Consider the following 13169-nt stretch of genomic DNA (forward strand, 5'->3'; position numbering starts at 1 on the left):
TAAGCAAGTTTTGCAATGTTTTGTAGTGAAAATTGTTGGGTTTTTTTTAGCTGTCTTGAAGTAACATTCTGCCTCTGATATACAGGTATAGTTAATTTCAACATGTCTCAAATGCATTTTAAAATAAAATGCATTTCAAGATATTTCAGAATCACTTAATGTAATTTCCCATGTACTGTGTTTCTAGAAGAACTTCAAATTTCAATATTCATTTGATTTTAAAAATCAAACATCTATAATTACTGTACATTTTGAGATATCTTCTAAAACATGTACAAAGGAGCAGGATTTCTTGAGAAGTATTTCATATTAGGGCTTATTAAATGGATTATTATTATTAAATTGATTAATGGATTAATGGAAGATATGTAATAAGTTGATTTTTATACAGTATGCCAACTGTAAGTATATTGCAGTATATCCAACTCCATTTTGAAGCTCTTCTTTTGCAATTTGAAATATCTTAGTATAAATTTCTTTTCATTTTTTAAAACATACTGTATTTCTCTACATTGTAGGATAACTTACTGTACAAGAAACAGAAAGGAAGTCAAATTTAAAATATATGTATAGGATGCATTGTGGAGCTATCTAATCATATTATTTGCTTTTATTCACCTTGCACTTATATCTAGCTGTAAGCATTTAATCTTATGCAGTAATATTATGATTGCTCATTATAATGGGTAAATCATTCATACAAACTGAAAGAGACCTGTAGACCTAATATATGTATATATATGTATATATATGTGTGTATATATATATATATATAACACCTTATGGTGATTGTCATTGTTAATACTGACAATAGTAACCTCAATTTTTTTTAAATGGCTGTGTTGGCTCCCTGACATAAATGTACTAAAAGAAACAGTGTTAAATAATCAGACTTAATTTGAACAAAACAGGCGTAGGAAACATTTAAGCCAGGCCTCTACATCCAATATCCAACCCGCTATATCCCAACTACAGGTTCACAGGGGTCTGCTGGAGCCAATCCCAGCCAACACAGGGTGCAAGGCAGGGCACCAGACCACCACAGAGACCTATAAATGTTAAATAAATAAAATAATAAATAAATAATATGTCTTAGCATAATAATTGAGTTATAATGCAAAAAAAAGCTTGATAATGTGCATTATAAAGAAAATAGGCAGGTTGGATATGATGATGTGGCAAGCTTCTTGGGCTTATAGCAACTTGTGCATTCCATTGGACCACCTGACTTATAGTAACAGAGGTGTTTTATAAGAGGGTTTCAGTGCTGCATTTATCTAATTCTTGTTTTATTGTTACTACTTATTAGGCAATGCTTGATGTTGCAGCAAATGAAGGGTGGTTGGTCACAGTATTGAGAATCTGTAACCTCATTCAGATGATTGTTCAGGGACGATGGCTAAGTGATTCATCACTGCTGTTACTACCAAACATTGAGCAGCAGCATCTTTACCTTTTCAGGTAAGTGCTTTAAATATTTTCCTAAAATGCATGTTGTTAAGAGAAATTATATAAAGTATAATGTACTTATATCTTGTGTATCATTCATCTTCTTCCTTCTCTGCTACCACAAAGCCTTGGTGAAAGTAATTTTTTTCTGTAAAATATGAAAAGTTCCCTGGAAACAGTAGTGTATGATCTATAACTAAAGGAGAGGAGCACCTGTGCCCTTTGAAACGCCACTTTGCAACATTTCAAAGCCTTAGAGGTTAATTTAATTATTTGGATGTTTTACATTGTTTTTATCATATGCTATTTTCTATTGTTGCGGACAAATTTGCACTTTCATGAAAAATGTCTGGCATGTGCTGAAGCCAATGCTTTGCATGTTTTGGAAATTTAAAAATATCAGACAGATAGGTTTATCCCAAAAACTGCTTTCATTAATCCTGGAGCATAAAAAGCTGAATAATTGCACAAGATCACTCTTAATAACATTTTATTTAAAACTAACTGATTTTGGAACCAGTTATTTAAATAGCATCAAATGAGCAATTTTAGGTAACTTAGAAGTCTTTATTGATACTCATCTGCAAGGTTCCAGTAGTTAAAAAATATTTACTCCAGGAAACGCACATTTTTCTTTTGCTTAAATTTATTAGCCTTTATCTATTTGAATGGGAAGTTAAGAAAAAGGGGACTGTTTTGGTGAATTGAACATTATTGTTCTTGATTCCTGATGACTTTATGAGCCAGTTGTGATAAATATTAAAGATATTAAATCACTAATCTGACATATCTAAAGTAGCTATTTATAGTTTGACTTTAAGCACAGTTATTCATATTTTTGTAGTGTTGTGTAATTCCAAGTTGTCATCTTATAGCCACAAGACTCCTCCCAGGGCCCCTTATTGAGCACAACTAGAGTGGGCATTCTTGCAAGGTTTCCAAAGTATCTCAGCTGAATCTTCTTTAATAAGAGCATGGATTTTTAAGTTATGTCCTGGTTCCTCTCTGTGGCTACAGGTTTTAGGCACAACCAATTTCTTCTTTTAATTGGACTTATTGATTAATTAAACAAACTGACATTTACCACTGTCTATGTTTTCCCATGTTACTCCAGCAATTACAATCTGGTTATGGTTATTAGATAACGAAAGCATTTATGTGTGTAAGATGAATTAATTCTTTTGATCTTTCTGTTTCATATTTTGTTCTTTGTTAATGTTCAGGTTATTTAAGCCATTATTCACTAATAATTCATCTGTCATTTGTATGTTTTCTTTCGCTGACTATTTCTGTAATTGTCAGAGAAAAAGTTTAAATTAAAAGGAAAATGATAAAACAGTTAAGCATTTAAGCATCTTGCAAATGCACATCTTACTCTATGGCATGCTTCTGATTGAACAATAAGATAATGGATTAGGTCATCTAATTAAACAGCAGATTAATTGAAGGTAAGAATGACTCAATGATTGTGAAATTGTGAACCTACAGCCTGGTTCTACCACGAGTGAACTTCAAAGCCCCTGAGTTAGTGCAGCATTTCTGTTCATTTGCTGCCTGAGACTGCTTGATTCTTTAACCTGGCATGTATTACCCTGCAGAGCATATCGTTTACGACCTTCATTTTTGATGAGTCGTACTGATCTACTGGCAAAATCAAGTGCAGTTCTTTGACTGAAATGTTAACATAATATAACAACTACTTAATTATCTTAAGATGACTCAATTAAAAATGATTTATTTTATAATACATATAGTATACATTCTAAGCTAAAGAATTAAAAAACAGAACTCACTCAGTTTACTTTGATCTTTGAAATATGTTGCATTTCTTTTCTAATTTTGAAAGTGTATACTTAATACTGTGGTATATATAATAAATGATATGAACATAGTGAAAAGTATTAAACTCTGCAAGCTCTATGTGTTTTAAGTACAGAATTTAATTTGCTTTTTTGGAGCTTTGTGTACATGAGCCATATGTCTGCCATGGATATTGGCTCCTCAAAACATGCAAACTGGATGAAAGTATGCTTTTAAACAGTTAATAATGATAGCCTTTGAATAGTAAATTACATGCCTTTTGAGAACTAAATAAACTTGACTAAAAAGATTCTAGAAAAGATGAGTAGGTGAAAAATCAGTGAGCTGCATATCAAAGCTTCTGGCAGATACAAGTACAATTTCAAGTACAGCTGACAAAAATGCACAAAATAATAAATAAACAAAATATAAATCAAAAAAGTATGATGAGGCAAGCAGATATGCTATTATGAACTATTTAGTTGACTGTTCTGTAAATAATGTTGCTTGGGTTGGAGTTGGGAAGAGAATCAGTTTTCCTAGGTTTCATTAACTTTATGTAAATTTATTTTTTTGTTAGAAAATGGAACCCTGAGAAAAGGAAAAACAACAGCAGAGGATACCAGGGCCCTGTTGAATGTCTTCCTGAACTTATAGCTGCTTGTGATGGAAGAGAAAATATATTTACTTCTATTGTGTCTACTGAATTAGTACCAGCCCTTATCTCACAGGTAACTCTTTCCTGTTTAATTAACTATTTTGAAGGAATAAAGTAAAACTTGGGTAAAGTCGTATTTTTTTTTTATAAAGTCACTTTCTTTTCCCTCCCTTTTTTTACTTTTGGGTTATGAGTCACAATGGTTTTTCCTAGTAGCTATTGCCGGTTTAGTTTTCATAGTAAACAAAATGATTATAACATGCCATGTATACATACAAGATAATTCTGTTTTAATGAAATACTGCCTCTGAGCAGCATATTGGCATTGCTAAAATCTATGCTATCTATGTTGTCTGTCCATGTCATTTATTTTCCTGAGTATGTGTCTTTCTGAATGCAAAGCATACTGTATTTATGCTTTTTATCTTGATTATTACAGAAAAATATTTTGACATTGTGATGTATTCTGTGAAATTTGTCATTACGTTGTCAAGGTTATTCTGTTGAGCAATAACATTAGTAAATGTCTCTGAGGGGCATATATTTATAAGCTTGTACTTTAAAAGGTGACTGTTCCCTTCTGCTTTGCTCATTCTTTGATACTCTATAGCTTACTGCAACAAACAATATCACAGTAAAGTTCATTGTAGATGCACACTTCCTATTGCATTTCATATCTGTTTGCAGTAGTGCCTCCATCTCAAGGAAATTAACTAAAATATTCAAATAAAATACATTCTTATAGACTTTGTTTATTCATATACATTTAGACTTTATTGTGATAACATTTATGACAGTAATGTGCAAGCAATAGACTATTAAGCTTATAAACAGCTGTCTTAACATTCATGAAGACAGATCCAGTATAAAGGAGGAGAGGGTGCTTGTGCTCTTTCCCAGTATTTTTTACGAATCTACCCCCCAGTGTGCTCTAGTGGCCTTGGCATTAACAAGGATAACAAAGTGGTTATTACCTGTCCCATATTCACAGCTCAATATAATAATATTGTGCATGTGGATATACTCTAACTACATATACTACATAAACTACATTTACTAACTAACTCATGAACTACATGTGGCACATGAAGCAATACTGCCATTGGAAAATTTCACAGCTGACATAACACCATATTCCTTTCATTTCAAATAGTTCAAGAAAATCCCACAGATCAGATCAGATGCTGCCATCAGAATCTATGAATAGTACAACACATTTGGAATAAACTAAATACCACACTGGTGTTCACTATAGTAGCTCAGAGAGCCAGGAAAGGTGGATACATTGAGTTGGCATCATTAGAGGCACTTAACCTACATTATGAATATTAGATGATCAGTCAATACTGTTTTAATCAATTTGTTTAATATGTCAACACCAAAGTCTCACATTTCTGCTGGGTTTAAGTCTACCTCTATTATTTTGGTGACTAAGAAACTTAATGTGTCCTCTCTAAATGGTGAAAATCAGTTTGCAGAGCAAAATTTATACGCCAGTTGAGAATGCGGTCACCTTATGTATTCTCTACACCTTGCATACCAATCAAGGTATCCAGTTTCCATACATGGTTTTTGTTTGTGGATTATAACATAGCGTTCAATATAATTGTCACAATATGTTTTTTCATGCGATAGTTAAAATAGATATTCAAATCTATGTGTTTTCAACTTTTGAATGTTTTATTAAGCAGAAAGCAAGTGGTCAATGTGCGGAGCTTTCCATGAATATTTCAAAGCCCCTGTTTCATATAGGTGCACCCAAAAATGTTGTTTGTCATATCTTCTTCATTCATTGTGTACTAGTAGCAGTTTTTTTTACTGCTGAATCTATTAAATTAATTAACTAATTATATTTGTGACCCTTGCAGAACTAATAAGAAGGAATGATGCATTTCTGTATTAGAATCTCCAGCTTTATATACAGTAACAACTTAAAAAGAGGTGATCTCTGATTTCAGACAGATCAAAACTTAAATGCAATCCAATGTGATTGATGGTCAGATAGTGGAGTGGGTGACTACTTGTGATTTTTTTGACATTACGATTACCTTCTGTTTGAATTGGTAAACCTGTCTATAGTAAAAATCTTAATGATATTCTTGTGTCTCACTTCAGTTAGTGGCAGGAGACCCTACTAGAAGAAAATGATAAGATTTTCTGTGAAAACATTGATGAGGCACTAACTACCCTATTTCTTCCCAAAACTTGCAGTATAACGGAGCTTCTGTCATAGCTTAAAGATGTACAAATGGCACTCCAATCAAAACCTGTTCATGAATAAAACTATATTTTCAGAATTTCAAAGTTTCCTAAAAGAATCTTTCTTAGAAATAGTTCATTTTGCAATTGTTGCTTTTTCAGAATTATTGTGAATTATGAAAGTTATTGACCCCTTAACGCTGATACCTAGATACTGTATATGCAATGGTTTTACAGAAATTCATAATAGAGGATATTAAAAATCAAACTTAAAAATATTATTGTTAGAAAGGAGTATGTAATTAAAATACAAATCAAATATCAGGTGGGGGTTATATACATTGTGTAATATCCATCCATCCATTTTCTAACCCGCTGAATCCAAACACAGGGTCACAGGGGTCTGCTGGAGCCAATCCCAGCCAATACAGGGCACAAGGCAGGAACCAATCCTGGGCAGGGTGCCAACCCACCGCAGGACACACACAAACACACCCACCACACTCTAGGGCCAATTTAGAATCACCAATCCACCTAACCTGCATGTCTTTGGATTGTGGGACCAGAGCGCCCGGAGGAAACCCACGCAGACACGGGGAGAACATGCAAACTCCACGCAGGGAGGACCCGGGAAGCGAACCCGGGTATCCTAACTACGAGGCAGCAGCGCCACCACTGCGCCACCGTGCCGCCCACCATTGTATAATATGCACAACTAAAATCAAGTTGACATATTATTATAAAAAATAATGATAAAATATTAACAAGTTAACAAAAATGTAGCGCTGCTGTCTCACAATAAGGAGATCATAGAGTTTGTGGCCCGGGTCCTCCCAGCGTGGGGAGTACTTTGAGTTGTTTGAAAAGATAAACATAAAGAATTATTATTATTAAAAATGTAACATGATACTGTCTCCTGTAAAAAATAAAAATGCTTTAGTGTAACTATTCTTTAGTAATTAAATCATAAAAATAGTTTACCCATTTTGAATATAAATTATTTATTTAATTTATCATTTAAAAAAAATGTAATGAAATATGGTCATACAACATGTACACATTAAATAGATAAATCGAGACCTTGCTTTAAACTTTTCAGTGTTGTGTGCTAAATTGTATATTATATACTTTTTATTCTATTAGGACTAAAAACAGGATGCTTCATTTACAGTGGGGATGTTGTGCTATTAAACTACAAGAGGCGGAGCTCTGTAAATAAAACTTTTCAATTAATTTGCATTAGTTAATGTTCTATCACTTGGGGAAAAGAACACCATGAAATGCCTGGCTTTGTCTCATGCGCTGATGGTTATTTGGCTCAGTAGCACTTCAATTTGCGTAGCAATCTGTTGCCGTCGCTTCAGTGAGTTGATCCCAGGTAACATCAAAATCCTGAATTATTCCAGAAATTAGTGGGTTTATAGCATCAATTTAAGTGCTAATTGCAGTAGTAATGAGAAAAGGCAGTCACAACTGTGAGGCTTGCTTTGGCTGTGCCATCAGTATGCTCAGAACGGCTGCTGACTGGCAGAGGATTTGGCTGCTAATTAAATAATTGCATGCGTGGAGGTGTTCTCGTCTGATTCAGTAGATGAAGATTAATCCTCAGATAAATATGTTTGGCTGGTGCTGAAATGTTTTAGCAGGTCCTATTGCAAAAGGCTAGAATGTGTGCCTGTATGTTTTATTTATTTATTTTATTAAGAGGTATTCACTATCAAAAAGCTCATATAACATTTAATAATTTTACAAGATATTTTTATAGAGTAATGCTTGGAAATGTATTTAGAAGGATTTAAGTTTTATAGCTCTAGTGTTGATATCTTGAAAAAATTAACCTTAAATACACATTTTATAAAACTTTTTTGTGTAAATATAGATTTATTAAAATGTTTTGATTTTTTTAATCCAAGATATAAATTAGCATAATTTTAAATTACTATCATCTGCATACTGTAAATGATCATGTTTTGTGTCCCAGCAGTCCTGTAACTGAAAGCTATTTACAGCAGAATACATAAAACAGTCTCCTTTTTCTCTGAAAAAATATAATGACTTCCATAAATGCTGAACATGTGATACTCTGCTTAATGTCAGAATGTCAAAATCATAATGTTACTTTTATCTTCTGTTTTTTTGAAGAAGCCATTGTTTTTTTTTAATTAATTTCAATATCTAAAAAATTTAAAAATTAATCCAGGATTTTAAAAATTTTAATACTGTAAGTGAAATAACAATATATAGATCTAAAAACTGAACATTTTGTTTTTTGGTATGTTCATAATTCTGCTTGCTGAGTCATTAAAATAATTTTCGACGACTGGAACCATGTCTATTTTGTACCAGCTAAGATTCTATATGTGTCCAGTTCTCGTGTGTATTGTTTTCTGTTTTCATCTTTGTTCTTCCTTTATATACCAATCAAACTGGAAGAAGATTAAGAGCTGAACTTTGCCAGGAAAAAAAAAATTGTAGCAAGATGTATGTTTTGTGTTGTTTTTATTTTTTCTTATATAGTGTTTGCTTTGAAATGCTGCTTAGAGTCTCCATGTTACATTACCATAACTGGTGTACAGTTTCACTGGATGTCAGTAAAGGCTTTTTTTTTATAATTCTCGGTAAAACAGGTGAATTAATGCATTTGGGTGCAACATAAAGGACAAGCCATCATTAATTAATGTGATGAAGGAAAGAAGTAAATGCGATATGTTTATTTAATGTGAACTACAGTGATATCACTGACTGATGATAAATGTATTTGAACATTCACTTGAGGTGCTACAGTGTGTATTGTGTATATGGTAGGAAATATAACTTTTTTTTACCACATTGTAGCAATCCATCTAAGCCATTAAGGATGACTGCATCTTATTCATCCTCGGGTTCAGTAAACATGTTTTGAATTATTATGGGCAAAATAGATCGATGTAAACTACTTTAAAAACATGTTTCTATATATGTTTTCCAGTGTGCAATTAATACCTCTTTGTGAACAGAGAGTTCATTGCAAGTACATAGCTTTCATTCTTTCATTATGTATGTCCGTAACATTGATGTGAAAATGATGACACTTTTCTAACTATCCAATATGTCTAAGTAGATTTCATCACACAGAGTGAATTAGCTGTCAAAAATGTATGCATGTTAAAAGAAATTCTCATTGAAAGTCCTCTTACAAGTGATACTGTTTCAACATGACAACAAGACAGAAATTTCACTCTTAGTCGGTCCAGAAAAACTGTTAGCTCTGTACTTACTACATGCAGAAAGCAACATACATAACAGGAAAACTTTTCTCACAATTATCTCATATATAAACGTCCATGTGTGGAAGTGTGTGAGTCTGTCTGTCTGGCCCGAAAGTGAGAGGTGGAGTCAGAGTAAGGGCTCCGCCTCCAAGGATACAGAATCGAAGCGTACACGTTAGCAAAACAAAACCTCCAAAGAAAGAGTCACTCACTTAGCCGTTAATGCACAAGTGATGCGAGCATGTCGGCAAAATGAAACCTCCTAGGAGAGAGATGCTCAGAATAGTTCCTTTCAATTACCTAGCATCTCTATATTTCATTTTTTTTTCCTGAAGATTTCAATAGTTTCTATGACCCTGTGCTTTTTACAGCACAGGCTTACACAGCTAGTATAATACATTTATGAAGCACAATCAAACTATTGCAACTGCTTTAAATCTGTACGATACCTATTTTCATTTAGGTGGCATACTTCTTATTTACCCTAAAAATTATTATGTGCTTCTGCATGATTTAAAACTCAGAAATTATTTAAATCTGGTATTTCTTATTAAATGATTTTGATATACTTTCATTGGTTTTTCTTCATGTGGAGTTTGCACATTTAACTCTAATGTCTACTGAGGTTTTCCTCTGGGTGTTCAGGTTTTCTACCTTCACCCAACAAAGATGTGCAGATTATGTTAATTGGTAATTCCAAACTGGCTGACTGTCAGTGTGTGTGTGTGAGAGACAGAGAGAGAGGGCACTGTGTTCTGTACAGGGCTGTTTCCTACCTTGTGCCCATGCTGTGAGGATAAGCTTTGGACCGATGTTCCCTCTAGGCTGATCGCTCCCATATTTTAGGAGCACCTCTCACAAATTTTGCATGTATAATATAATGTTTAATATGTGTTAAGCATCACTTTTTCAAAACATTTCATCACAGTGAAAGCAAATCCCACCTGTTAATAATCATAAAGACCATTTACTTTTGTTTTTATTAAGGCGGGCATAATTGTTGTCTTTTTCAAGAAGGTGGGTACAATAGATTCTCTGAGTGAGGTTTTAAATTCTGTGAAAGTGCCAGCTAATTGATCAGTTTTTAAAGCACTTCCTGAAATTACATTTTGATCTTGATGTATTATGAATGTTGACAGTTAAATTCCTCCCTACGTCATTCAAAGTAGCAAAGAAATAATAATCATGCAGTGCTGTAGGCACTTGCATGGCATTGACTTTGATATCATGGTCAAAGTGGGTACAGAAAACCTAAGTCAATTGAGGACCAACATTCAACATGCGCCGCTCTCCTGCACCATGATGAAATCTGGGAGTGCCTTAATAAAGTCCTCAAATTTACATATCTTTCTTCCCATTTCTAAATGAATTAGTCATTTTTGGCAGGTAAAACTACCTGTAATGGTTGACTTATGTTATTTTAGAATATGTGTATTTAATTTATGAAGTTACATTTTATGCCCACATCCCATTCACATATTGTACATCTGCCCTTAATACTAACAAACCCCGTTTCATATTACAGACCACTGAAGACAGTAGCATTGCTATTGCCATTCTTATTTTGTTTTTAAATGATAACATTCTAGATAGCCCATGTCATTCCTCTATAGCCAGTACTTATAAAAACTTACTGTGGTCTACCATCAGCCAGTGTAAGTTTTCAGGTCGTTTTACTTTTTATACCTTTAACTGTTGTCACACATGTGTGTCTGTGGATCATCCTCAAGGCTTCACTCAAGTATGTGGTGGTACCACCCTGGGTTCAGAGGGGGCACTGTCACTAATCATGTCCTCTCCTATTCCACCAACAGCACCAAAAAGATGCCCTCTCAGGGAACCTGACAATACCCTTTCCGGTTTCCCGGCTATATATAATAACATCAGCAGAAGGAGGCGTCACTCTGCGAGCCGAGCATGACACCGACGGAGCTCCTGTGACAAAGCCTGAATTAGCATGACTTAGGCTATTTTGTTTGTCTTATTTTGTTACCTTAGCACCTGTGGGCATCTGTATTTTCGTTAAAGAAACCTTGAAGTAAACAGGGATCACCAATTTGGCACCCCAACATTTCCTTCTCTAGAACTTGCACTCGTCCACACTGTTCAAGTACATCATCACATTATTGTATTATCAATTATGCAGGTAAAACACCCTTGTTTATCTTACTGAATACTATCACTAAAGAAAGCATTTCTTTCTTTCTTGGGCTAGTTTTGTTTTCACAGAATCTCTTTAAATAAATAAATAATTACATATTTACATAAATAGATATACACACACCAGAATGACTGTAAAGGAAGAAAAATTTACAAAGTAAGAAAACTTATGACTTCTGTCACAATCACAGTGATGCATTATGGAGAAATATTGCTGTTGGTATAAAGAAGCTCCAATAGTGTTTCTTCACACACTTTTGCTGAATAATTCGTTGACTGAAAGTTCTCCGTGTTAGTGTCAGAGAGAGGATATGCAGCATGGTTCATAATGGCACTCGGTTTTGTTTTAATCCTCTCCTTTGCTACTACTTCCAATGGGTCTAGAGTGTGTCCCAAAACTGAGCCTGCCCTTTTAATTAGCTTTTTAGTTTGGTGGGCCTTTTTTGAAGTGGTGTTACCAGTGCAGTACACCACAGCATAGAAAATTGACTTGGCCATTACAGAGTTGTAGAAAAAAAGGATGTCACTTCCCATATTGAAGTAACCTAGTCTCCTAATGAAGAACAGTCTGCTCTCCCCTTTCTTATGTAGTTCCTCTGTGTTCTGAGAGCAGTCCAAGCTGTCATTGATATGAACCTCCAAGTACTTGTAGGAGTGCACCACCTCTACATCCACCCCTTGAATAGCGACCGGACATAGACACTCTTTGGTATTATGGAAGTCTATAACTAGTTCCTAGGTTTTGATGATTTGGAGAGACAAGATAAAGCAGACTGGGAGTGGATTGAGATGAGTCTATTTTTAGCTACATTTTTCTTTAACCACATGAATACTTGTGTGTACTTTAACCACATATGAATCTTTTCAGCTGCTCAGTGTAAGCAGGACAAAGTTACACTGTTTAGTAAAACTTCAAAAGCAGCCAAAAGTAAGGTCTCATATATTGATTATAAAAAATATCAGCGCTAAAAAACAAAAGCTTGGTAACATTAAGAAATTATTAAATTTCATGATTTAGAATATCAAGGGTCTAAACCATAAATTGAAAAGAAAAAGCATTATCACATCTAAGCTCACTGAAATCAGTTATACTCATATATCTTTCTTTTGAGTGACCTATTTAAATATTAAAGATCCATCCAGATTAAACAGACAGTAGTTTTGGACAGGTATTTCATTCTAATTATGGCAGTAAGACTAGAGGAGTGAGTATATTGATTCATAAAGCAATTCATTTTGTGGTTTCTAAGATAATCTCAGATTTTGAGGAATGCTGTATCATAGTAGCGAGGTAACTGAACAAAGCTAAATTAAATCTGCCTAGGATAAACATGCCTAACTGGGATGATTTTCTTTCTTTAATTTGCACAATGTGCAGTCAACGAATTGTTATGGCAGAGTATTTTAACTGTGTAGTAAACCCTGTTCCAGATCAGAATATTATTAGATGTTTTATAATAAAATACCACAGATCAAGGTAACGTATTACACTACCTGAATTTGAAGATTCTGTTAAATATCTGCAAAACAGTAAATCTATAGGCCCAAGTTAATTAACTTATTCATTGATTGATTAATGAATTAATTTTTGATTAATTTGTTATTGCTCACAGTGTTCATTGAAGCTGCAAAAGATAACCTTTTAATCACTGTTT

The 13169-nt window shown here is 33.8% G+C and overlaps 1 protein-coding gene across 1 annotated transcript in view; it reads left to right on the forward strand.

Moving 5' to 3' along the window:
• The window catches only part of ascc3 (activating signal cointegrator 1 complex subunit 3), a 683087-nt gene that overhangs the window by 649702 nt on the left and 20216 nt on the right, over positions 1-13169 (forward strand). The window contains exons 38-39 of the mRNA XM_039747862.1: positions 1310-1461; positions 3830-3980. Coding sequence (XP_039603796.1) covers positions 1310-1461; positions 3830-3980 — 303 coding nt within the window. The remainder of the gene's footprint in view (positions 1-1309; positions 1462-3829; positions 3981-13169) is intronic.

Source organism: Polypterus senegalus, chromosome 3 (assembly GCF_016835505.1).
Source record: "Polypterus senegalus isolate Bchr_013 chromosome 3, ASM1683550v1, whole genome shotgun sequence".
NCBI lineage: Eukaryota > Metazoa > Chordata > Cladistia > Polypteriformes > Polypteridae > Polypterus > Polypterus senegalus.